This window comes from Vanellus vanellus, assembly GCF_965231255.1.
Source record: "Vanellus vanellus genome assembly, chromosome: 24".
Taxonomy (NCBI): Eukaryota; Metazoa; Chordata; class Aves; order Charadriiformes; family Charadriidae; genus Vanellus; species Vanellus vanellus.
The window spans coordinates 3,859,457-3,885,283 of NC_138929.1; the positions used below are offsets into that span (position 1 = coordinate 3,859,457).

The 25,827-nt window shown below is 50.6% G+C and overlaps 1 protein-coding gene across 3 annotated transcripts in view; it reads right to left on the reverse strand.

The window, feature by feature from the left end:
- Positions 1–726: 726 nt before the first annotated feature.
- The window catches only part of TANC2 (tetratricopeptide repeat, ankyrin repeat and coiled-coil containing 2), a gene marked incomplete at both ends in the record, with an annotated part of 215,383 nt that continues 190,282 nt past the window's right edge, over positions 727–25,827 (reverse strand). For 2 of the 3 annotated variants that reach the window (XM_082494744.1, XM_082494743.1), the window contains 11 exons: positions 727–2,707; positions 4,743–4,843; positions 6,915–7,061; positions 8,540–8,631; positions 9,573–9,602; positions 10,169–10,301; positions 10,835–11,010; positions 15,633–15,756; positions 16,194–16,327; positions 21,954–22,047; positions 24,204–24,389. In XM_082494744.1, coding sequence (XP_082350870.1) covers positions 727–2,707; positions 4,743–4,843; positions 6,915–7,061; positions 8,540–8,631; positions 9,573–9,602; positions 10,169–10,301; positions 10,835–11,010; positions 15,633–15,756; positions 16,194–16,327; positions 21,954–22,047; positions 24,204–24,389 — 3,198 coding nt within the window. The remainder of the gene's footprint in view (positions 2,708–4,742; positions 4,844–6,914; positions 7,062–8,539; positions 8,632–9,572; positions 9,603–10,168; positions 10,302–10,834; positions 11,011–15,632; positions 15,757–16,193; positions 16,328–21,953; positions 22,048–24,203; positions 24,390–25,827) is intronic. The other variant, XM_082494745.1, reaches the window with a different exon arrangement.

The following is a 25,827-nucleotide window of genomic DNA, read 5'->3' on the forward strand; positions in this document are numbered from 1 at the left end:
GCTTTAATCGCTCCACGCTTGTAAAACGCCCCAGAGCAAACCGGCACCGGGGCAGCCGGCGGGCAGCCGGCCGAGCGGCAAAGCAGCGTGCGATCCCCACCCCTCCCGGCCGACGGCGCGATTAAATAAGGAAGGAATCCAATTGGGATGAAACCGCTCTAAACCAGACGAAGCGGGATGGGGTTTTGTGCATAGCTACTTGGTATTGAAACACACCGTGCCCTTGCTCGCTGCGGGTGATTTGCTCTTTGAGGGTAAAGAGCCAAACGACCCGGCTGGCACGGGGACCCGCGGATGCAGCCTTGGGAAAGGCTCCCGTGATCCCTGCTCTGCTCCCGCCTGGAATTCCCATCAGAACAGAGTAAGAGCTCATCGGGACAAAAGAAACCCATCTAAATCGAACGCGATTGTCTCTTGAAAAAGAGCTGGTTACCTCCCGCTGCGTAGGGGATATTTCTGGACCACCCCGCACCGTGTACTAAGATATCCTGGTTGGGAACTTAGCTGGAATTGGGCAAACGATACTGGCTCAGCTGAAGTTGGCTTCACGGTCAGCTGGGGAACGAAAGGGCTGGAGCACGTGCATGGCTGTCTGACCACCACACAAAGTACCGGAGAAACTTGGTCATGTAGCTACCAAAGAGAAATAAAAATAATAATATGCATGGAACTCAAGCTTGGAAGTGTGTGCTGAAAACATGAGGGTCTTACTCCAACAAGCGTCTTTTACACATTAGACTCCACAAATGGTCTCTTTGGTTTGATTGGGGATGTCTGCCCCTGCCTGGAGTCCCTGGAGAGCTGCCTGTACAGGTTGTCCTGGTAGGCCTGCGCCACAGGCAGTGTCCTTGCCACCTTGACGTCGGGATACGAGGAGGCTTGGGTGACTCTCTCCAGGAGGTCTCCCCGGGACCCATTGGCCATCATCCCATGGGGGCTGTAATAGTCTTCCTCTAGCAAATGGCCATTCTGTGCATTGTTGGTTTTGTTATAAAAGGCAATGTTGCTGATTGAAGAAGGCGGGCTAAATGATTCCGGCTGGGGGAGGTTGCCAGGAGACGTAGGACTAATGACGGTGTCCACTGACGACACAGCCCAGGTCCGGTTCTGCTGATGGAGATGGGGGTACTGCTGAGTCCGAGCGGTTTTATCTATGATTCCCATGAACGGCGTGGTCCGGGAACGGGCTGGCTCGCTGGGGTAACCCCCCTGCGTGGGAGAGACCGGAGAAAGTTCATCGCACGATCTGTCGTAAGCTGGCTTGAGGGGAATCTCCATTTGCTGAATCGAAGCAGAAGGGCGGAAGTTGGGAGTCAGGTTGGAGGTGGAGGAGATGCTATTGCTGGAAGGAGAGAAGCGGAGACCAACGCTCTGAGAGTGGAGCAGGGGCCTTGGAGTTGGTGGGTGAGGCTTTATTTCGCTGGGATTAACTGTGATGGGCCTTCTTATGAGATGCGACACATCTGGAGAGCCCAGCTGGTTGGCGGGGAGGGAAGAACGTTCCAGGTCAAGCTTGGAGTGACACACTGGATAGTAGGAAGCGGACTGGCTTCGCCCGATCTGAGGTGTCTGGCTGTATCTCATACCCCCCCTGTACGCCGAGGAGGGTCTCTGCGGAAGGTCTTCTTTAGCCAACCCTCCGTGCTGACAGATTGCTCCCGCGCTGAGGCTCGCCTGAACGTGCTGCACCGGTCTGCTGTCACCCACGATGCCACCGATGGAGCCCTGGTAGACCAACCTGCTCTGGCTAACCCCCATTTCCCCTGACGCCGACTGGTACTTGCTGGCCATGGAGTGGGCAACCTGGCTGTAAGCACCGGTTGGGATTACAGTACTCGAATGGACGGCGGAGCTGGGCTGGTTGCTCCTCACGATCTGCGCCTTGGCTGGCTGCAGCCTCAGCCCCTGCTGCGGCACGGCCACGGGGAGCTGGGGCATCTGGAAAGACCTCTGCGTCATCTTGGATAACGGAGACTTCGGTCTACCGGGGAGCTGGCTGACTCCGCTAGGTTCTTGCTGATAACGAACCGGGGAACCGGACTGTGACCTATAAACGCTCATGCTTTCTGCTGGGGGGCTGGCGCGATACTGAGGACCTCTACGAAGAGGAGAAGGTGGTGGGCTTTGATATTCCTTCCCTTGGCTTCCAACAGGAGGTGGGCTAAAGCGGTAAGAGGAGCCCTGGTGAGCGGGGGACGTGTGCGGAGGACTGGGTCTGTAATGCGAGTTTTGGTGTGTCGGAGACAGAGCAGGAGACGTGGACTGGTACCCTTGCCTGGTTGGCGAACCCACGGAGCTACTGGACCTGAAATCAAAGACCTGATGAGAGCCAAGCGGTGAGCCTGAAATATAGGCCGAGTCCCTGTGAGCTGGGGACGGGGGCGGGCTCTGGATGATGGGCAGCCCTTGGTTTGGCCTGGACTCTGTCTGCAAGCCAATGGAAACGTTCTCTACATCCTGTTCAAGGTATTCCTCCTCAAAGATATCTTGCACAGAATACAGCTCTTCATGCTGGGCTTCAGGTTCAGGCTCCACCGGGAGCGGCAGCGGCTGCTGCTGCTGCTGCTGCTGCTGCTGCTGCTGCTGCTGCTGCTGCTGCACCTGCCTGCACTCCTCCTCCACCCGCATCAGCAGCCGCTGGATCTCACGGTTGTTGGGACACAGCTTGATGGCCTCGTTCAGGTCCTCCAGGGCTGCTGAAAACTGCCTGCTTGACAAAGGGACAGAAATGAGAACTGAAATTACTCTGGATTTGAATGGAGCCGCTCTCGGAGGCTCCCGAGGGTTAAGCGGCTCGTCCGTGTTACCGAGGGACCGCCTGTGATTGCTACCGCTGGCTGCGTCCCTCAGACTCTGCCTTGTGCGCCTCCCTCGGATTTATTTTATCCAAACTGAAGGAAAACACTGCCAGCCGTTCTGGGGAAGAGCGGAACGCAGTCCTGAGATGGCACAACCCCGACTAGCAAAGATGCCTCTCCTCTGCGGCGTGCGTTACAGGCTAATTAATTACTCCTCACAGCACCACCACGAGCTTTGCCCCTGCGTTCGCCAAGGGGAAACCAAAGCACGGACAACGGAGAGCCAAGCTCCCCGCTGCTGTAAACAAGCGCAGCTCTGACGGAGTTGCAAGCGCTTACGCCAGTGAAAATTTAACTTCTGCCTGTGGCCAAGACCACCCAGCGTCAGGGCTGGCTCCGGAGCTCAGGGGCTCCCATGGGTCAGCGCTTTAGGCACGGCTTGTCTCTCCCATTTTGCAACGGGTTTGGCTAACTTCTCCAGAAGGGCCGGCAGGGAGCCCCGCTGGGGAGCCCCAGCGCCCCCCGGGGAAGCCTCTGGGAGGGAAAGGCCAACTGGTGAGGAGCCAGAGGGAGGTGGGGGTCCGGGGAAGGGGGTTGTCATTTACAGGGACACCTTTGGCTTTTGAGCAAAACCATCTGTTTGAACGTGACTGTCATCTGGAGGGGGATCACCACCGGGAAAAACTCCCCAGCACCTCCCAACACCAGGCTAAGCTTTTCCATAAGCCACCGAAAACCAGGCGGAGAAGGGAAAAGCCTCCTGTTCCCCGGACTGTGCTGAGCTCAGGGGCGCTGCTGGGCACAAACTGGGAAATGAAGGAGAAAAGCCAGAGTGGTAATGGTTTCTGCTGGAGAGGCCTGGGGAGAAAAAGACCCTCGTATTCAGGGAGGCCGACATCATCTGGAAAGGAACCGGTTCTTACACTTCCTTACAAGTGTTTTGGAAACAATGGAGAGGAAAACCGTTACGGGAAAGGCATTAGGTCAGCGAGGCTCAGCGACCAGAAGGTCACGGCTTCACCTCCCGCGTGAAGAGCCGGTGGACCAGGCAGCGCAGCATCAGCTGGTCCGGGAGCCCGGGTCCACACATGGCCTCCAGCCTGGAAGGTCAAACGGTGGTGGTGGTGGTGTCTGCTGAGCTGCCGTGTTTGCACAGGTGGACTCAACACTGCCTCCGGCTACTGGCGATGCTCTGCCCTGCCCCGCACGGCACTCTGGCCGCCGTTTAAAACCGAGACGACAGCGCGCCCGGCCCTTGAGGGTATGACTCCAAAGCAAGCCCTCCTGCTCATTAAGGAATGGCATTGATAGGTTTCGAAATGAAATCTAACCTCCCGTCTTTTAGCCTTTGGGGAGGTGAACAAGGGAATCCTCCGGGCTCCATCCGGGAGGCGGAGACCGCGGCGCGGCAGCTCTGGAGAAGCTGGTCGCAGTGCTCCGAGCGCAAGCTACGGCTGGCGCCCGCCCGCGCAGCCAGCCCGCAGCCAGGCGGCAGGTTCTGCCTTGCAAAAAGTGCTGTAGGACAGAGAGATTCGCAGGTTCTAAGGCCAGAAGAGATCGCCGTGATGAGTGAGGCTGCCCTCTTGCCTAACACAGGCCCCAGGGCTTCCCTCAGTCGTATTTTGCTTCAAGCCCAAGCCGCGGTTGAACTGAAGCGTATTTTCAAAAAGAACACCCAATCTCGGTGTAGTTAAGATGTTCAGACAAAGTTCAGCTAAGATGAACCTCTCAAAACGTTTGCATTCAGCTGCCTCCAGAAACTACCGAATGAGGGAGGGCGTTACTTTGGAGTTTGCGGGGTTTGTAATCTCATTAACGCGTGGCCCTCTGCCATTTCTTCCCACGGGGACACCGGTAGGGTTTCGCAGGGCGGGTGCCCACAGCGGTGTGGCCGGGCGCGAAGGGACCGTTCCCTCGCACTTCTCTCTCTCTCTCTCTCCTCACCTGCTGCTGCGTTTGGCCCTTGCTCTTGCATAGTAAGCTTCGTAAGATTTCGGTTTCAGCTCCAGTGCTTTAGTAGCAAATTCCTCCGCCATTCCAAAATCCTGTCATTACAATAGGTGTGCAGATAAGTAACTGAACAGGTATAGAAATGCAAAAATATAGACAGTTTGGGAAGAAAACAAACTTAATACGGACATTTATTTTGCATGTAAACTTGGAAAACTTGATGGTACCGGAATGTTTCACACAGATTCGACATCATTTATGGCCAGAAAGCTACGATGGCACGTCCAAAGCCTCAAAGCCCTCTCGTAACGCCGGATGCTGTCAGCACCCGGAGAGGCCAGCACGCCACTGGCTCTGTTCTCATTGATTGTGTCCCCAACAAGCGCATGCGATCCCTCTCCAACAACCTGCGGTCTTGAGGAAACATCTGGTCTTGCAGAGGTCGGAATGTAATCTCATGAAGGATTTTTTTCCACAGTTGAAAGCAATAGGAAACCTTTCCCACGCCCTCTGCTTCCCACTCCGCTACACACTGACATACTGCGAAGGGGCTGAAGAAAACTGCACATGAAGGACAGGACCACGATACCTCGGCAGCTACAAACAGGACTTGCCTGGCAAAGATCTCTCACCAGTGCAACCCATTCCACGGCTCCTTGTCTCTCGCCTACACCTCACCTGGGAGACCCGATCGGGAGTGGGGAGGGGGAGGGTGACGACATGGGCTGGAGACTGCTCTGGGTGCTTTTGAGCGGCAGTGCCATCAGACTATCAGCTTCAGCTCAAACCCTGCCGGCTCTCCTCCCTTGCCTCATCCCGAAGGCTTCCCGTACCGCCAGGCTCAGCTGAGCACTTGCAAAGGAGACCTCTTCCCAGCGGAGGGGCTTTTGTTTCATAACCAGACACAGCTCTGGGTGGCTGACTCGGACTACGACCCTGAGAAGTTCTGGGAGAAAGCACCAAAGTACTCCCGATTTGGTCAGACACTCAGTAAGAAAACTCCGCCTTCTAGAAACAAAGTTTCTGAGCACACGGTGGCCACTTGGACCGCACCGAGCAGCCACGTGCGAGTGAGCAGGGTCAGGTGGACCTCAGCAAAACCCAGGGGGAGGTTTAATCTCCCCTAAGGGGTCCACACCGGAGCTCGCTATTGGACACCCCGCCTGGGGAAACTCATACTTTCGTTTGTACCTTCAGTAGCAGTTACTGAAGAGACACCACCTAACGAAGTGGGAATGCAGTCAGGAGGTGGGTACCTTCTGTGGTCTCATCTATAGACGCAAGAACTGCAGGAGCAATCACAACGCCCTGAAATCCTGTATCACAAACCCCGGGATTCCCCAGTTAACAGCAAACCGAAAATCTTGTCCTTAAAGTGCAGGCTGGGCCGCGAGCTGGCTTTAAAGAGCAGCTTCACCATTTTTTCTATGAACCGCGCTGTTTGTTCACCAGCGTTAAGATTTTACTTCCACTGCCTTTCAGCTGTCTCCCTCACAGCTTAAAGAAATGAAGGTGTCGCAAACTCCCCCTTCCCCTCCGGTGTAATCTTTGCCGGCTCACGGCCCTGGCAGAGATTTCACTTTTTGAGTCTACGGAGATTTTTAAGTCGTAGAGGTGAAAGTCCCTGAATGCGGAGCAAGGGTTGAGGTGGCGCTTGTTGCTGGCAGCGCTGCAGGAGTTGGTCGCTAGATGCTGCTAGATGGGAGCGGGGAGAGTGACGGTGATCTGGCAGTTCGGGGAGGAGAGGGAGTGTGTGGGGGTGTTTCTGGATGAGTCACTGCCCTGGGGAAGGGCTAGCCCCCCTAAGCATATGCTCCTTCATTTTAAATTAATTAGTATTCAAAGGAGCACATCTCCTGGCTCCTCCCTCACCGCTGCCCTAGAAATCTGGAAAATGCCTCCACCCCCAATTCACATCATCATCAAAAGAGAGTAATAAAAAATTCAAAAAGCTATAAACATAGCGATGAATTTTTAATCATCGGAAATGCATATTAAATCGTTACTTCTTTTGAATTATAAAGTGCCAGTGCTCTGCGAAGGACGACCAGGTTACACAGAGGCGAGATCTCAGAGGTCAAAGCAGGGTTACAGGATGGCCGTGTCTGTGCAGGGGCAGAAAGCCGACAGCTTGCGCTTAAGGCCACGGAGAGTGGGGAGACTTACGTTCATTTTCCTTCGACATCGGGAGAGGTTGAGAAGGAGCGACACCTTCAGCTCGCGGAAGGTCTTCAGGTCTTCTCCAAACCCTTCCCTGGGGAATTTTTTCAGAGCGTACTGGTAGCGCTGGGCAGCCTCTTTCACTTTACCTTTCTAATAGAAGGAGAACATATCAAAACACATCCTTGGGTTGAGTTTACTTCACAGCAGAGAACTCCCTCCCCGGCCCCACGAATGTTTTGGTGGTTAAGGTAACACGACTTCACTATTTAGCTCTTTTCTAGAAAGTAAAGCCAGTACGTTTGATCAAGGGATCAGGTGATCTGGAAATGCAGATAGATGCCTCGTGCAAGTAGCGTTCTCCCACCTGGTACGGAGCTGTCACGCTTACAGTGGGAAACGCAGCAGAAATTGTGTTATGTTAACTCCATACAACTCCATCTGGTTTCTGGATGGATGGTCTTTTGAGCTGGGTGATCAGTAACCTGCTTCTGGAGAACACCCTACACCCAAAGCTTGATAAGCACCCGGGAGGGTAAAGAACACGAAGCGTGGGACTTTGGGTGGAGCTCCTGGGGCTGAGAGAAGCCGCCGCAACAGCAGAGATAAACGTTATGGCACTGATGTGGCTCTCAAGTTGGACAAATGGGTTGGGATCCATCTCCGTGGACTTTAGATGTCTAAAAATTAGGTGTCTACATCTAAGCCTGTCAACTGGGTTCCTTTTATAGTTATTGGGACGCAGCAGTCACCTTCAAAGGGTGACTCATCTTTGCTATTCTGCACACCTATTTTTGGGATGGGCTGATCTGCGCCCTGGAGGGGGGCAGCCACGGCAGCTAGGGTGAAAGAAAGAGGGCAGAATGGGATCTAGGACGCCTGCAAGTCATGATGACCCAGACATAAATTTTGCAGCTACGAATAGTAATCTTTAAAACCTTTTAGACTCAGGTTTCTCAGCTGTCTCACGTATCTCTGGCGGATAACTCCAGTTACAGTGCCAGCTTTGCATATTTTCTGCTTCACCCTTAGAGCCTAACAGCGAATCATTGTTGTACTCGCACATTTTGCGCCTGTGTGCCAATCTCCAGGTTTTAAAGATCGGCTTAAAATAAACACAGAGCAAAAAAGACTCTCTAACTCTAATGGCGGAAGGTCTCCCATGGGCTAAAGGACACGATAAAGCCATCTGTGTCCTGACAATGTGTTTTCATTGCAAAAAGTTTCCTCCGCGAGTTTTTCTGGGATCTTGTTGCCTTGTTCCCCAGCAGCGAGCCCGCTAGGCACTGACAACCTCGCCAGATCTGATGCAATGACATCAGCACTCCGAATCTCTGTAAAACACTTGGGTTCTGGTGTTTTCAAAGAGGAAATGAAGTGCTGGCTCAAATCCACGCTGCAGAGAGACTTGGCTTTGCTTCAGCTTCGTTACAGATTCGGGCAATCAATTCCCCCCCTCCCCAACCCCGCTAACCAAACCCAGTTTGCAAGGCAAGGAACGCTGCGAGCAGCAGCTTTTGCTGGCCACGGATTAAGGCAGCGGCATCGCTCAGTCAAAACCTCAGAGGAAGTTACGCTGCAAGCTGCAACTGTTCAATTTTTTTTTTTTCTCCGAAAAACACTCTCCTCACCTTATAAAACATGTCTCCCTCCTCCATCAGCTTGCTCAACAGGATGATCATGATGTCTGGTTTGGAGGTTGCCATCGCCCATGTTGCTGGACCTGTAGTGTACAGGATGCATGATGGGTAAAAAACTCATACAATGCAAGGGTGGTAGGAAGCTGGGTGGAAAAAATATCCTGGGGTGGGAATTTCTGCTGGAGAGAACAACTTGGCATGGTCAAAGGGCAGAGCTCTCCGAATGATTGAGCTGACAATTCCTCTCACACTTAATTTATTAACGTCATCCACACTGCAGTGGTTTTCCTTTGCAGTCATTGAGGCTAAGCCTAATCGCCCCCACCACCACCGCCACCGCGATGGTCTGGGAAACGACGGGAGCCGTTTCCACAAGAGGGCAGTGCTGATTGTGGAACCAGCTGGGGTGGGGGAAACGGCGTGGTCGGGAAAATAAAATGTATTTAAAAGGAAAAATCGGCGTGGTTACATAAAAGCATTTCTAAATTAAAATCTCTGGAAGCGTGCTAGGAAACCTGCAGTTCGACTGTCGACAGGCGTTTTGCGTTTAAGTGGATTGTGATTTCCAACTTCACAAGATGTGAAATACTGGAGTAGAAAATCCGTTAGGGTGGAAAATGCGACAAAGGGAAAGGTCGGGTCTAAGCGGTGCTGGTGCCGAAGCCGTCTGTTGGGCTGGGGACACGCCGGCTCCGCGCGGGGGACAGCCCGCGCAGAGCCGGTCGTTATCTCAAGGTCTAATACTGGGAGGGAAGGGGTGGCAAAAATCTGGGGACGACTCATTAGTGTGGGTGAAGAATAAGTCAACAATACTTTATAAGTAGATTCAGTACATTTTGGGGGAAGGAGGTTAGTTTTTGAGTTCAAGTTATTCTCTGCAACAGTCATTAAAAAAATTATTTGAAGGTGAGGTAAATTAAAAGATTAGAGGTGTTGGGGACGCATGCAGGCTAAATCAAACAGGAGAAAGCAAGGCTGACAAAGCTATCAGATCGAAGCTGATGCTGACAGCAATGAGATATACCTCGTGGGCGACTCGGTAACGTCTGACAACCTTCAAAGAAAGGAGAAAACAAAAAGTTGTAGGAGAGAGGGGGAAAAAAAATGGATGAAGGTGAAAAAAAAAAAAAAAAAAAAAAGAAAAGGAAAAAAGCAGCTGTGAGAGGCAGGCAGCAAAGAAGCCAATGCACCAGCAAAATCCCCTTTCACAGGAAAACGTAACGTGAGCAGCTGTGTGGCGCAGTGCAGGTAACACTAAGATCTGAAAGCATACACAGAGCAAGTGAACGCAGCAGCTCACAGCAATGCATGGACATAGTACGTTTGTCGACTCAGACTAGTAAAGATAGAAAAAGCATTACCGGAGGAAAGACCTTGCCAAAGAAACAGTTGTTTATTGATTAACTTTGCTAAGTAATACGACAGGAAATAAAATAAAAAAAAAAAAAGTATTCCCCGTTTTAACAAAGAGAACAAGGCAGTCATGACTCGCCGGCTGCTTTGGGAGTACGAAGCCGCAGCTGGGGCTGCGTTACGCTCGTATTTTCTAGGAAGCCAGCCCCACTGCTCCCACTCCTGCCTGGGCACAGAAACGACAGCGCATTGTCCCCTCGTCCCTACCTATCTTTGCTCCTTTCTTCAGGAGAGTGACGACGACCGAGGTGTTGCGGCAGCCCACCGCCCTGTCCAGGGGACGCATCCCGCTGTAGTCAACGTGCTCAATCATGGCTCCGTGGTCCACCAGAAACTGAACCTGCAACGAGAAGCCCAACAGTCAGTTCTGCTCCTGGGCAGGACCTCTTCCTGCTGCTGGTGATGGCACAACCAGCGGAAGCTTGCTCTGCTCCGCTGCCTGGGCTAACACCACCTCTACGGGGGCTGAGGGTTCGGCAGTCCCATGCGTTGTCCTCTATGGAAGAACCTGCATGAACGGAGGGCCAGGACTCCAGATGCGTATTGCTGCATCAAGCTGAACTGTACTATTTTAAGGCTCAAGTTGTGCCAGGGGAGGTTTAGATTGGACATTAGGAAAAATTTCTTCACTGAAAGGGTTGTCAAGCATTGGAAGAGGCTGCCCAGGGCAGCGGTTGAGTCCCCATCCCTGGAGGTCTTTAAAAGATGGGCAGAAGTAGTGCTGAGGGACACGGTTTAGCGGTAACTTGGCAGTGCTGGGTTAATGGTTGGACTTGATGATCTTAAAGGTCTCTTCCAACCAGAACGATTCTACGATTCTACAATTTTACACCAACTGCCCGTTTTCTCCTGCATGTGTTACAGGCCACTTACCACCTCTGCATCTCCGTAGAAAGCTGCCAGGTCCAGCGGAGTGCGTCCATTTTTATCTGCGTGGTCGGTAGCAGCTCCGTTCTCCACCAGGGCACGCACCACGGAGAGATGTCCCTTCAGACAAGCCCAGCTGAGGGCTGTCAAGCCCTCCTTGTCCATTAGGGAAATGGAGGCACCTGAAAGAACAAGCACCAGTTCACCGAAGAGCTCTCTCTCGTTGAGCCCTCTGATACAACAAACCATCCGCTTAGCGATGACGGCTTATTTTTAGAGAACTATGTACAGAGTTATTAATTACTTTATTAACATTTCTCCCACCCTCCGTGGCAACTTCAAATGCACCGACAGGAACTGTGGCAAATGAGTTTATTCACACCAAGCTGCAAACTTTTTCACACCTAGCTCTGTAGGCTTTTCTGGCAACCATCTTCTGAGCAGCAGGGTGGATTTGACATCCCTCATCTGAGACATCAATCTTTCTTTTTAACCGTTTGGTTTGGTTTTTGGGTTTTTTTTTTTTTTTTTAATCAAAACCCATTCCAGCCTGTGTGAGTCAGAGATGAAGACCATTTTGCTGTTTCAGCAGGTCATGACGTGCCAAGGGGAGCTAAGTCAATTCAGCTCAGTTCTTCTAAAAAAGCACATATTTTCCCCTCTTCGCTCCTCTCCCCTTTACCCAAATCGACATAATTTCCAGCAGTATTTCTCCCTGAACTTTACCCAATATAAATACAACGTTGTGGGATAAACTACTGCCAACTGCAAGCCAAGGAGAGAGGGACTTGACGTTTTTTTGGATGACGAAATGGCGCTGCCATACCAACGGGTCAGTATTGCTTCCTACGGCATATGGATACGCATATGAGATCCGAACAGCAGCATTAAGTGAACACTCCTCTTGGTGGCACGAAGACAACTCCGGTTGCCATGGCACAGGCAGGGCTCCGGCTCTCCAGCGTGCAGAAGAGATCTGGATCAGCTCCGCTCCTCCGAGGAATTGCGGCTACCTGCGGGATGCTCCCGCCAGCAGGCTGGGATGAACTGCTGCTGCCGCAGGATTTTTCTCCTGTAGGTAAACTCCAAACCGCCCAGCATGAGACCTTCGCCGGTGCCAGAGAGCTCAGCGAGTGGGGGAGTAACGTGAATTTCCTGAGCCTTCCCCTTCATCCCAGCTGACGCATCCCCCGGTCCGCACACACCGCCCCGCTGACGGCAAACTGAGAGGTCGTTCCAGCTCGCACAGCTGTTTGTTTGCAGAGGAGCACAACACACGAACATTTGCTCGAGATACGTTCAGAACCCCCCGCCCCGAGCTCTCGGCACAGCCACGGCGCCCTGCTCGCTGCGTGCCTCCGAGCTGCCAGCGAGGGAGGTGGCAAACGGCGGCGGGGACACGGTGGCGTGCCCAGGAGGGCCCCTGCCTGCACGGCAGCTCAGGCGTACAGGCTTAGGGATGACAACCCAACCCCCCAACACCTCGCCAGCCTTCTCTCACCTTGCCCACACCGCACCCAGGAACCCTTCCGAAGCTCTGTGAAAACCCTCCAGATGATCCTCCACCCTCCCAAGGCCAACTTTTGCTCAGCACGGCAGGATAAAGCCTCATTTAATTCCTTCTTATTTGTGGGAGGTGTCCCTGCCAAGGGCAGGGGGTTGGAACCAGATGATCGTTCAGGTCCCTTCCAACCTAAACCATTCTATGATTCTATGACACCAGCTACTTTCTTGCAATCAAACCATCAAAGCCTTCTCTTGTGTTTTCCCTCTGACTCTTCTGGAGCAGGTGAGAAAGCTCCCACGGCGAGAGCGAAGGCTGGAAAGCCGCATCATCACCCAACCTTCCCACTCTTTTCCCGATCCAGCGGAAGAGACACCCCATACCACCGGGTGACATGCCCGGACTTCAGGGTATCACCGCAGCAACGCGAGCGGAAGGTCTAAGCGAGCGGACAACGCGCATCGCTTCAGAAACACCGGACCGCTGCTCCGAGGCAGGCTGGGCACGACCTCCGCAGAGGCGCTGAGCTCCCGCCGCAGCCGTGGCTCCCAGCAGAACCGCTGCTTGACTCCGAAGGCATCTTTCGCTCCTTCGGGCATCTCTGACCTACTTAGCATTAAGGCAGTCAGACGTGAAACAAACCGATGGTTTCGAGGGCAAGTGGTTTAAGGTGACCTCATGGGATCGATCCCGGCTGCAGCGGGAAAGATTTTGGCTGGCGAACCCAGCTTGCTTCTGAGAAGGGCTGGGCTGCTCCTTCCCCCCTAAAAAATTACCCGGCTAAATGCAAGAGCTTATGATTTACTATGTTATCCAGCAGGCACACAGCAATGAGCCGGCTGGAGAAAAAAAGAAAGGATTGACGCTTGGAGCATCAAAAACGAAGAGGGAACGGCCAGGATGGTGGGATCCTTTCTGTGCAGAGCATGCATCTGAAGAGAAAATGTCCTCAAGTTGCGCCAGGGGAGGTTTAGATTGGATATTAAGGAAAATTTCTTCACTGAAAGGGTTGTCAAGCATTGGCCCAGGCTGCCCAGGGCAGTGGTGGAGTTGCCACCCCTGGAGGGATTTAGAAGATGGGCAGAGGTGGTGCTGAGGGACGTGGGTTAGAGGTGGTTTGGGCAGTGTTGGGCTGATGGTTGGACTCGATGATCTTAGAAGTCCCTTCCAACCTGGACGTTTCTATGATTCTATGTCGTGTCTGTGCAGGGTCACCCCCGTGGGGACGAGGCTCAGCCTTGCGTGTCAGAGGCACAAGATGGACAGTGAGCAGCAGCATCCAGACGTACCACGTACCCCAAGGTAGCAAAAACATTGAGAGATTGGTTTTTGCAGGAAAATGAGATTCAGAATCAAGCTCTCTCCAAATGGAACGAGCGTCAGGAATTATTTTGCTTTGTGTAACACAGATCCGGATAAACATCAGCTTTAGCAGAGCTGTTACCAGGAAAGTTTAATTTGCCGTTCACACGTCCATTGCTCCTGGGTGTTAAGCGAAAGCAGTAGGTAACTCTAAAAATTTGGGTTTCAAATTGATTGATGACTGCAACTCTGTTAATAAAAAGTGTTTACAAACGCTGACTGTGTTAATCAAGTACAGTCAAATGAGATTTGCTTTGCAACACACTAATTAATGCTTATGGCTTATGATTCACACACTTGGATTTTAATGAAACATTGAACAGGATTGTCAAAGCCATTTTAATTAAAATACACCATATATCACTGTACTCTGCCCAGGCTTGAGCTAACTTTTCAGGACCATGTGTTATAGCATATTTAGTGGAGATTATTAAGCTATTTAGAAGAATGGACCTCTTAAAGTAAAAAAAAGAAAAAAAGGTGGGTTGTTTTTTTTTTTTTTTTGACTTCTTGGGCTCTCAGTGTCCAAAGAGCCAGGGAAACATGACGTGCATTTGTTGGCGATCCCATAGCCAAGATCAGATTACCTGGTACTTTCATCCTCCGCTCAACCAGTCAGTCTTAAGCAACATACACATTTCTCAAGTCTGGCAAAAGAAATCACTTATTTTAAGCTTTTTACACAGATTCCGTCAAGCTGCAAAATGGGCCCCATTACAACTCAACCACGGAGAGTGTTAATTTGAAATTTCTAAAAAACCTAGAGCATTGGAAAAGAGGTAATTGAACTCATTCGTAAGAAACTCGGGCCTCAAACTGAGCTTTGTCACATCCCTGGGCAGGTTCCAGCACTGAACAGCAAGGATCCCCACTGGCCCACGGCTCAGGACAGACAGAACGGCAATGAGAAACTCGCTCTTGGAAGCCCGGCAATTTTACAGTGAAAACACATTCTTACAACCGCTATGTAAAATATTCAAGCGTCTCACATTTTGCCTAAGAGGTCAGCCACAGTCACTTACGATACGAAGAAAATACCCCTTCCCAAAGAGGGATCTTACCTGAAATAAAAATATCAGATAACAACACAAGAATTAAACGCTATTTCTAGCCAAAAATTAACGGAAAATTACCCAATCAAATCCAAACATTGGCTATTTGTCAAAAAAAAAAAAAAAAAAAAAGTAGTCTCTAAGGAACTACAGAAAGAAGAAACAATCGTGTTCAGGCAGGTTGCAGGCAGCCTCTTCTTCTGACTCACCTCACACATGTACAGCAGAAACGAGTAAAACCGAAACATGTTCCTGTTGACTGAGTAACTCCCAGTGAAGGGGAGTTTAATGAGACACTGAAAGGACTGAGCGAAGGGAATCTGTGAGTGCAAAGCTGAGGAGCAGACCATCTTCAAAACATGTCTGTTTTGCTTTCAACAAGTACACCAAATCCTTGCCTGTGTCGGGGCTTCACCCTCCTCCTGATGTTGGCGTCAAAGACGTGAGCAGCAATACCAACGCTAAAAATGGAAGCGTTAAAATGTGTCCCGGACTCTGGTCCTGCGGTTGAGTCTTGCCTGCCTGTTCTATGGCGATGCTGATGGTTCAATCACATCGCTTCTTGATTTTTTTGCCTAAGCATGGTTCAAGGTCGTATTCTTGACTCAATGCTCAAAGCACCTGTGATACGTTATTATATTTTCTAACTCAAATGTTAGAGGCTGTGAGCACCAAACACAGACACCAAAACGGACAGACAAGATTAACGCTATGACTACACTAGTCTTGCTCTCCAATAAGATGGATACGGTGCTGAGAACCTCTCCACCGCCCGATCCAGCAGTGGGATTACAATCCCCATCCCGACATTACAAACTCCAGCTGTGCAGGAGACAGTGCGGTGGGACTCGCCGTCTCCAACACGCTTCCAAGCACGTGCTCTAACCTTGTGCAAGGAGAAACTCCACTGTGCCCAGATGTCCCTCAGATGCAGCCATCATCAGCGGCGTCCGCCCCTGCTTGTCTGCCATGTTCACATCAGCCCCGTGCGTGAGTAAGAGATCGACAATCTGCAACACACAAAGCGGGAACACACGTTGCACGTAGAGATCCAGTTGGGAACACACCTCGTACGTAGAGAAACCAGAGCCAAGGAAGAGCAGAGTGGTCCCCATGTCTTGAAACTTCACCTCTCAAGGTATGGTGTCCTGAGACTACTGCTGCAAGATTAGGGCATAGGAGAAGCATGTAAGGACAGAAAAAATGACCCTTTAAGTCAAGAACATCGCAGTTGCTTCCCAAATGGTGAGATAACACAGGACTTAAGCAAAAGCTGTCCGTAGCCAGCAAGAGCTCGGGGTGTTGGAAACATCAATATCTCTTCTCACTCTGATCATTCCCTGAAAGAGTTGGGGGTTTGTCTTCTCCACCCATATTTCAACAAGATGGAAGGGATGGCCTGACCCTACGTTTCAGGCCATCCCGGTGGCGCGAGGACCCCACTCACCTGCCAGTGTCCCTGTCTGACGGCGCTGAAGAGAGGAACCACCCCGCGGCGGTTGGGCTGCGCCACCGCGGCGCCCTGCTCCAGGAGGAGCCGGCAGACCTCCAGCTTCCCGCGCCCGGCCGCCGCCGTCAGAGCTGGAGGAGAGAGAAAAGCAGTGAAGGGAAAGAGCAACACTCTCTGCAGAGGTTTTTCGCATCCAGAGATAGATCTTTCTGCTGGATATCAAAGTGATGGTGCCCGAAACGCCAAACAGATCTCACGACAGGCAAAACAAACAAAGCAAATGGGTTGGGTCAGTACAGTTGTATCTCTTACTTGTCATTTTAGGCCTTCCAGTGCCTAAAGGGGACCTACAGGAGAGCTGGGGAGGGACTTTTTACTGGGGCATGTAGCGATAGGACGAGGGGGAATGGCTTTAAACTGGAAGAGGGCAGGTTCAGATGGAACATTAGGAAGAAGTTTTTCCCTGTGAGGGTGGTGAGGCCCTGGCACAGGGTGCCCCGAGAGGTTGTTGAGGTGTTCATCCCTGGAGGTGTTCAAGGCCAGGCTGGACGTGGCCGTGGGCAACCTGGGCTGGTGGGAGGTGTCCCTGCCTATGGCAGGGGGGTTGGAACTCCATGATCTTCAAGGTCCTTTCCAACCTAAACCAATCGATGATTCTGTGATTTCAGTTTACTTCAAAGGTCAGCTCCTCCATGAAAGATCTCGTAAAGTTATGGAAAGGGGCTGATTGGGACAATCAGCTTCTATTATTTTCTGCAAGTCACAGTGAAACCGGATGAGAACTGCAGTAAGCATAAAATAATCTACAGGCACGTGTGACGGAGGTTCAAGGTGCTGCCGCAAAGAAGTGTAGAGCTTTGTCACATGAAACTGTCACCATGTCCCCCTGTGCCTCCTGCCGCTTTCCCTACTGCAAAAGGCACAGCCTGAGAGGTTGAGTGTGTCTCAGTAGGGGCACAACGTCCAGAGAAAACCCAGGTCTTTAGGTACGTGCTGCCGTCACAAGACCTTCTGCAACCTCTCCTTGACTATTTCCACCACGACTACAAGACAGCAAGTGAGGGATCAAGCTGGAGGCCCTGACAGATCACTGCCAGCCGCTGAGTGTCAGTCAGTTTGTGGCTTTTCGCTGTCCAAGATTCAGATGGAAGACTTTTATTTTTAATATCCCACTTTAGCCTGTAGATCTTTGAAACCAGGCAAACAACTGGAAAGCAAAAATGGCACGGATACGTTCAGCCGTTCTCCAAGAAAAACACTAATTCTGGACTTTGTTTCTGCCCAGGACAGATCCTACCAGCGAGGGTCTTTGTGCAAAACTAAAATTAACTCTCATTTCCAGTATTACAGATACTCACAATATTACAGGTGGGTAGAAGTAACTCCTGACAGCTCCTTCCCCGACAGAATGTGCTCTGTTAACTCGGAAAGTACGGTCGGGTTAGAAAAGACACATTGAATCTGAAAATAGTTCCAAGTGCAGGACCTGCCTTTGACTCGTCTTTGGTATTAATTTTAGACTTTTCGGTTCCTCCCTCCTCTCCCTAACTTTCTGTGCACTTCAGCGCAGCTCCTCTGGCTCGATGCTCCGCTGCTTCTCGTAGGAGTTTGAGCAGAAGGTGGGAGTCTATTTCTAACTGACGTAGCTTGTTTTTTCTTTGAAGCACATTTCTGTGGGATGGCTGATTACGAGGTGTTGATGGGTTTCCAACTGTAACACCGTTAATGTGGGGGGATTTAATTAATTCTCTGTTCTGTTCCACATTACCGCTGAGTTTTCTTCTCTTGGGGCTGAGAGACACCAAGAGTTAAAAGAAAAATCATCTCGCTGCCACAAGCGGAACATACTGCAAAATCTATAACCAGATCCATGTGGGTTTTAAACGTAAGCTACAAATATAGAAGGAGGACTGTGTGTAATGTGCACAGCAGAGGGATCGGTACGCAGGGCTTTGGGGTTCTATTTCTAAACCCGCCTGCACTTGAAATGTTGCAGGTTAATTTGAGGTATTTCACGTCAAAATGACTTATGTGTGCAACAATCACAAATACTGTAAATCACCTAAGTGTTTGGTGTTCACCCCGAAATGTTCTTTGGAAAAGACTTCATGGTGAACCGGAGGATCTGATCCATGGCTGTATCCTTCTCCGCTCTGCCTTGCAATCCGCTCTGCCTGGACTGACGTGGCTTTTTGCTGCTCTGTTCCTCAGGGTCAAAGCAACTGGTAGCTCCAGCCTGTCCTTTGCAGCTCCACCTCCCAAAAGCTTCTGTGCTGCTCAGCGGTCAGACCTCTCTCTTCGGGAACATCTCGTACCGGTGACCCGGATTTGCCGCCTGCTGCTGAGGGAAACCTATCCAAGCTTGTCTTGTGTGCTCCACAGGTATCTAAGCATCTCTCCTCAGAAATGGAGAAACTCTCCGAGGGCTGAAAGGAGCTCATTCCAGCTGGACCGTAGGAGACCAGCTCGCTAAGGTACACCCAGGCTTCATCAGCGCCTGCGCTTTGAACAGAAAGTTGGACTAGATAACCCGCTGTGGTCCCTCCGACGGCAATGGGCTGGACGGTCTGCCGCTGCTGCTCACCTCAAGCCCAGAGCACCGTCCTGGGGCTGGCGTCCAACTGTCCAAGCCCAAAAGCTCAATTAAACTACTTCAGGAAAAATTCTAGAAGTACCCCCTTATTTAAGCCTTTTAGCGCTCCTTAGATGGACTTATCAACGCGTTTCTCACATCACTGATGTCTCCCAAAACCCCACAGCACAAGGCAAGGCTGTGCCCGTGTGTTGAGAGGAGACTGGAAAAGCCAAGGAAAGGGGATGAGAGGAAATGAGAGAAATGGAAATGGTTTTGTTTGAAGTTTTACTGTCTGCCAGAGAGCTCCCGTGGCCCAGCACGAACAGGGCGAGTCCACCAAGCCCAGCCAAGGAGCAGCGACCGGGATCCTGGGCTGGAAAACAGGAACGTTCGTTCCGCAGCTCTTCCATGAAGATTTAGTGCCAGGAGAACAACTCGCTGGGCAATAACAAAGTCTTGGCATAAATGCCACGAACCAGTTGCTGCATTTCTCAAAACACGGCTCAACCAAAGCCTGAGACAAGTTTCGGGTGTGGACGTGCCCCTCTCTGTCAGTGAGCAACGTCAGACAAACCACAGCCTCCAACACCAGGGATCTGCAACCGCTCATTCCGCCTCTGCTGTGGTGCGGAGCACGTCTGTTTTCCTGGAGAAAAAAACAACTTTATCTGGAGACGGAATCATTAAATTGCTCCTATGCAGCACGTGTATGTGTTTCTCAGCCTGGCAGCAAGCCAAACGCAGTCCGGCGGAGTCGTTCTTTGCACCTCCAACTCTGATGGAGGTATTACAGGTGACTCAGATACTTCTGTGCTGGGTTTCGACGTCAGTCTTGTCCCAGGGGGAAATATTCCATCTATATAGGAGCCGGCTATAGTGCGCTGTCAGCAATTCCTAAACTTATGATGTAACTTGGCACGGCCGTGTAGATGATGTCAGGCTGACATCACTCAGCCAGGCAGTCAGCTCGGCTCGGCGGAAGATTAGACACACGAGCAACGAGTACCAAAAAACACACAAGACGCGATCCAGATTTTCAGAGCAGATCGCTATTTTTAGGTGGAAACCAGCATTTCCCTTCGAATTTATCTAAACTCGCTGTTTACTTTTGGGAAAATAGTAATAAAACAATGTGAAAGGAAGTCTTGAGATCCATATAAAGTTGCCCTGCCTGCGACAGGACAAAAGACTGCTCAGTTTGGTGGTCGGCTCCTTTTTGCACATTTTCCCACCTCACCTACCACCGATTTTAACGGGATAAATGGGTATTCCTTTGAGAGAGCTCTTTAATTTGTGTGCGATTTTTGAATCACAAATCCACATTCCCAACTATCCCAGTTACTCAGAAACCCCTCTCGGACAGAGGAACTCCCAGATGTCTGTGTGAGTCCAGCTTTGGGCAGTGTTGGGAGGAGAGGCGTGGGACGGGCGACAACAGAGATGGAAAAGGCTTCTGCTGAAGAGTCCTCGAGGTGACGGGCAGGCTGGGAAGGGCAGAGCTGCCCGGGACACAAGGAAAGGGAAGCGCTGGAGGTTGTGAGGGAGAAGAGCGCAGTGCTCAGCTTTCAGACCGGAGAGCGTGGCTGAGCAGGAGAGAGCAGGACGGCAGCACCTGCAAAGGCAGAGAGCTCCAGGGATGGGCAGGGTTAGACACCAGTTTGGCAACGCCTGTGGCTTCACCCCAGGCTTTGCCAGATTCATCCAGGCAACTCAGGACCATCTTAACTCAAAGAGCTTAGAGTCTGGTGCTGCCCACGAGGTTACTTTGCAGGGAGACATCTTAGTGGCTTTGGATCAAACTCTGAAGGCATCTGGATCACCATCCTATTGGCAAGATAGTCCTCAGGGCCCGAACACCAGAGAACATTTTGGATGAGCTGCCTCCGGCCTGGTCACCACTTCAGACCGTGAGCTCCCCAGTAGCAAAGCCATTGTCCCATTACCACCGCTCAGTCATTTCATTTGGCTAATTCCATACTCAATTCCCTTCTTCTCCCATGACACCCTAGGGGCACTTGTAAATTGCTTATTTGTACGTTCCCCTTATTTCTGCTAATAATGGCACTCGCTGCTCAGTTACGTCCCTGCGGGCGCAGGAGCCGACTGCTTCCCCGATGCCCTGCGAGTGGCCCAGAGCAGCCCGGCCACCCGCCAGGCTCCTTGCTGGGACAACTCATCCCTCCGTCTTTGTCCTTTAAAGCTCGGGGGCGATACTTTCTGATAGACTCTGCTCACTGCAAGGCTCTAGTAAGGCTACGTTTTCAAAGGTACAGTGTACAAAACAGCTCAAAATATCCCCCTGCTTCCCCGCCACCCCCTTTCTAACCAAAACCGACCCGACCAAAGACCAAGCCACACGCCAGCCGCTCTCCGTACCCTTGGATCGTGTCATTTTTAAGCAGAGCTGACAGAATCAAAATCAGTGCTCCGTTACCCAGACAGGAACATCACCTCGGTGTATTAACTTGACAGGAACATTACCAGTGATGCAAGCAGGTTGGCGAGTTGAGTACAAAAGACAGTGGGTAATATTTATGAGGTCATTGGAGTTAAAAGCTAACAACCCCAAGTTTGAAAATCTCAAAAAAATGGAGATGATAGTGCTTTTCATATCTGTGGAGTGGAAGGGGTGAATGGCTGCTTTTGCTTTGGCAGAAGTTAGGAAAGCAGGGCTTCTGTATCATACAAAAATATAGTATTGCGCAAAAGGACATGTGTTTGATTACCATGTGTTAAATAATGAGACATTTTTAAATAAGCAATGGATAATTTATCAGCGATGGTGCTGCATGTAACGGGGAAGGGGAGAGAGAAACAGGGAGATGCTTCAAATAAATACGAAGAGAGAAAGAGCAGAATTTTGTGTCCATCTCACTTGATGTGAGATGTTTCGGTGAAATTAGCAGCCTGGTTGTCAGAGACGCTGCGTGCCTGCACGCTCCTGAAAAGTGCCAGGAGCTGCAGAAGCTCAGGATTTTCAAACCCCAAACTTTTCTGTTTTACTTGAGCTGAGTGCGAGCTCCACCCCGGCTCCCGTAAATCACCTGAAATTCGATCAGAGGGACCCATCCTTCTCCCTTCATCAAAACAATGCGAGGGATCAGGGATGCATCAGGTGACAGAGAGCCCATACGTACAAACACAAACGTGCAAGAAGCAGCTACAGCATCTACAGCAATCACCTGTCTCTCCCCAAAGGCTGTCAAAGCTGTTGATTTGTGCTCGCTCCACCTCCTCTTCGTCTTTTTCTGGAAGATCGAGCAAGTAGGAGACAATCTAAAACAAAATGACATGTCAGCTCACGAACTTGGATGCGTTATATATAAACTGCTGACATCTTAACACGAGCTGCTCTGAATACACAGAAGAAAAGAAACAGTCTCAGCCTGGCACCCTGGGCTCAAGGAAATATTCGCCCAGAGATCAATCGCTGAACCTGCTGCCCTCTACAAGCAACGTAAAACCCACCCAAGTGTCTCGGTACGACCGCACATGATGAGCCTTCGTAGTGTCGGTTCCTTATAACTGTGTCTGTCCTGCGGCAGATGACCCCCGTGTGCAGTGGGTCTTCATCTGCAGCTACGGCTGCCGTGACCAGTGCGGAAACACCGGTGTGTCCGGATGTATCGACCCTCCCCTGGAGAGCTGCAATGAGTGTGACCATCACCTTTCACTGCTGGAGAAACTGAGTCATGGACAAGTGATGTCACGGTGCAGTTATAATCGTTAGCCTCCCCATTAGCTTAAGCTCCAGCCAAGACGAAGTTACTTCCAGAAACTATTAGCTCCCTTCTAGCAAATACCATTTTTAAGCAGACTGTTAAAAAGACTTCCACTATGTTTTCTTCCAGCTGTGGATGCTTGAAACCCCAGAGAAGCAAATTAACTTCTTTAGAGGGTAAATTAAAGGATTTAATTGACTGAAAACTGGCAGAAAATTTCAGTGTTTGGATCATATGATGCGAGAAAGCAAGAAGCTAAGTAGAAAATGGAGATTTTACTTTAGCGACTGAAGGACAAAAACATTTTTTCTCGTTCCAGGAGAAACAATTATCCGCTGGGGTCCAGGCTACGACGAGCCTTTGCTGAGTCCCTGGGAGGAAGCCGTGCCTGCCGCGCTGCCTGCAGCTGCCCGTGGGCACAGACCCAGTGAGGCACCAGCGCAGGGGAGCAGGCATCGCGGGGACAAGCGCTGTTTTCCCGTGTCCTGCCAGTGATGCTCTCGTGCTAAACGGCACAGGGGGAACGACAGCAGCACGGGGGGAGCAGGAAACCCAGGAGAGTGCCTCCGTGAAAGATGCCGTTGTTGAAGTGATGCTCGTGGTCCTTCCACAGCAGATGCCCTGTGCGTGCGCTGCTGCCCCGACGGGAGCGCGTGAGCTTGGCTGACCTCCCAGCCAGGCGCTGCGCTGCTTAGTGGACCTTAGTGGCCTGGCCAAACCGTAAAGCTAAGTCTCGTTCGGTTACACGAGGACATAACCACAGCAAGGACTCCAGAGCGGCTCCATCACTGATTGAGATCACTTTATAAACACGCTAAATACTTGTTTTATCACCAAAGTTGGAGAAAAAGAGCAAATCCGCTTGCATCTGCTACGACAGCGAGCACCTCAAGACAGGGAACTGCAGTATTTTCTGTAAGGGGCCACACACCTCTTACGGTACAACAGAAATATTAAACAATTCCCAAACTCCCTTCTCTAAGTCATAAAGGTGATCAGTATTATCCGGGGGGAAATGCCCATTTAAAAAGTTCTGTGTCCTGTTACAAATTATGTCCTCGGTGTGCAGATCTTTAGGGTTCTGAAGTCACATCTGCTTCTAATCGGTTCAACTCACAGTCACTTAAGCTAATAAGAATTTCCCAGCTTTCTTTAATTAGCTCCTCTGGTCTGAGCTTTACCTATGTTTTCATGGATTAGGCTTAACAAAAGCAAAATCTAAACTCCAGTAAATGAGAGGAGCTCAATTTAGCAAAGAAATCAACCAATACAAAAATCCTCAGAGACTTCTTCTCGGTAGGAAAACATACATCATTTTCCACATCACAAATCTTTATTGGTACGACAGGAGGAACCTCTTCGGCTCTTCTCTCCCCCAACATACAAGTCCAAAGCTACGCGGTCCCACGCTTCCCCTAACAGCGCTGGAGGAGCGGCGTAAGCAAGGCGCTGTTTATCCGCCCTTGCTTAAAGGTTTATTCCAACAACTTAAAGGCTCGTTACGCTTCCTCTCTTGGATGCCTGCCCAGAGCACAGGGTTTGCCAAGGGATCCGTGAACCCCGCTGCCCGAGACGGGAAGGCGAGGAGGAGTAGGACGGAGGTACTAACTCCCTCTCCAAGATCCTCTTTGGTCAATGTTTTGGCTAGAAAACATAGTCAACCCTAGGTTTCCCACCCCGCGGAGGCACCGACGTGCTGGTAGGTCTTACCTCGGTGTAACCCATGCTGGCGGCAGCGATCAGTGCTTGCTGGATGGCGTGGCTCTTCTTGAACACTCCCTGCTGCTGCCCAGCCATGGTCCAGTCGCATTGGATCAAGAACTTCACCACCTCCAGGTGTCCTCTGAGAGCAGCGTGGACCAGAGCGCACTGCCCGTTTTTGTCCAAATGATCCACCTTGAAAAGAGATGACAAAATAGAATTAAGTCAAATCATGGGCAAAACGTCTTCGTTTCTTCAGAATTTCCATCCCCAGTTTCAAAATAATGCCACGTGCACAGAATGTGCATTCTTCTGGTAAACTATCCTTCCACGACCAGAAACAAAGCAACCCTGCCCCGGGCTTCGGCATCCTCTTGGCCACAAGCGTTTGCTTTGGGGAAGTTACCATTATTTTTAGCTTTCTTCAGTTTTCTTCAGACTCAAAGCCTACAAAAGCATTTTCCCCCTTGTGTCCTGAAGTGCAGCAACCGTATCTTCTGGCGGGTTGAAATCACACACACTGATATAATCTCCTTCATCCAAACGCACAACGGGACAACCAGCTTGTTTTCCAGCCACCATTTCTTTGGAGAGACACCGAAGCGCCTCAGCCCGCAGCTGAACGCACAACACGAACCCAGTGCCGGCAGAAGTCAAGTGGAAACAGAGATCGCACTTGGCAGCTCTGTAGGAACTTATTTGGTCGCATTTCAGGACCGGGCATGGTTTTCACTGGATGCCTGAATACGCCAGCTGGGATTTCTAGGTCCTGTCCCAACACCAGTAACTTGGAGAAAACAGGACAGGCGGATCAGTTACCGTCCTCCTGCCGGTTAACCCCTTCGGTGCTCCGCAACGTATTATTTCTCATTTCTCATATTATAAATATGAGAAGTAATTATTACATTAATATATTCTACTAATATTAATTATACCATGTGCATGAGAAATAGTTGTCATATTATAATACCTTAACATTACTAATACATTCGTATTTCTTCTTCCTCAACTTAGGCAGCAATCGATGTTGCAGTTTTCTATGCCAGAACCAAACTTCTCGGCCATCAAACTAAACCCAGCTGGTCTTGGGGTGTTCCCTCAATACAGTTAGGGACACTCAAGGGGAAGTGGCAGGACTCTCGCACTGCATTTCGTAGCCCAAATATTCCCGTTTTCAGAGAGGGAATGCTGTTTCTTACCAACAAGCATCAGGGAGTCACCCAACTCTCTCAAAATATCCCAACAAAAGCAGAATTCTTGTTTTCCTTCGTACTGTCCCCGCGTTATTACAGACAACACAGCAAGATCTAAATGGGTCCCTCAGTCATCCCGACTTTCCTACCAAAACTATACAAACCCATATTTTGCTTTTTGAACTGAAGCTAAACATATAGAGAAACCACAAATTGTTTCCAGGAGGCTCCACTTCAAAAATCAGCACAATTTTCTTCTTCAACAAAATACTCCAACTTGACTCATTATATACAATTAAAACTCCGAACGCTCACCACAAAGCTAAACAACGGGGATTTTTCTAGGACAAGCCTGACAGATGTTTTTGGAAAATGCGTCTCAAGGAGACATCTAAAGAACGTTCTGTGCTGCAAAAGCAACGCTGCCGTTTTAACCTGGC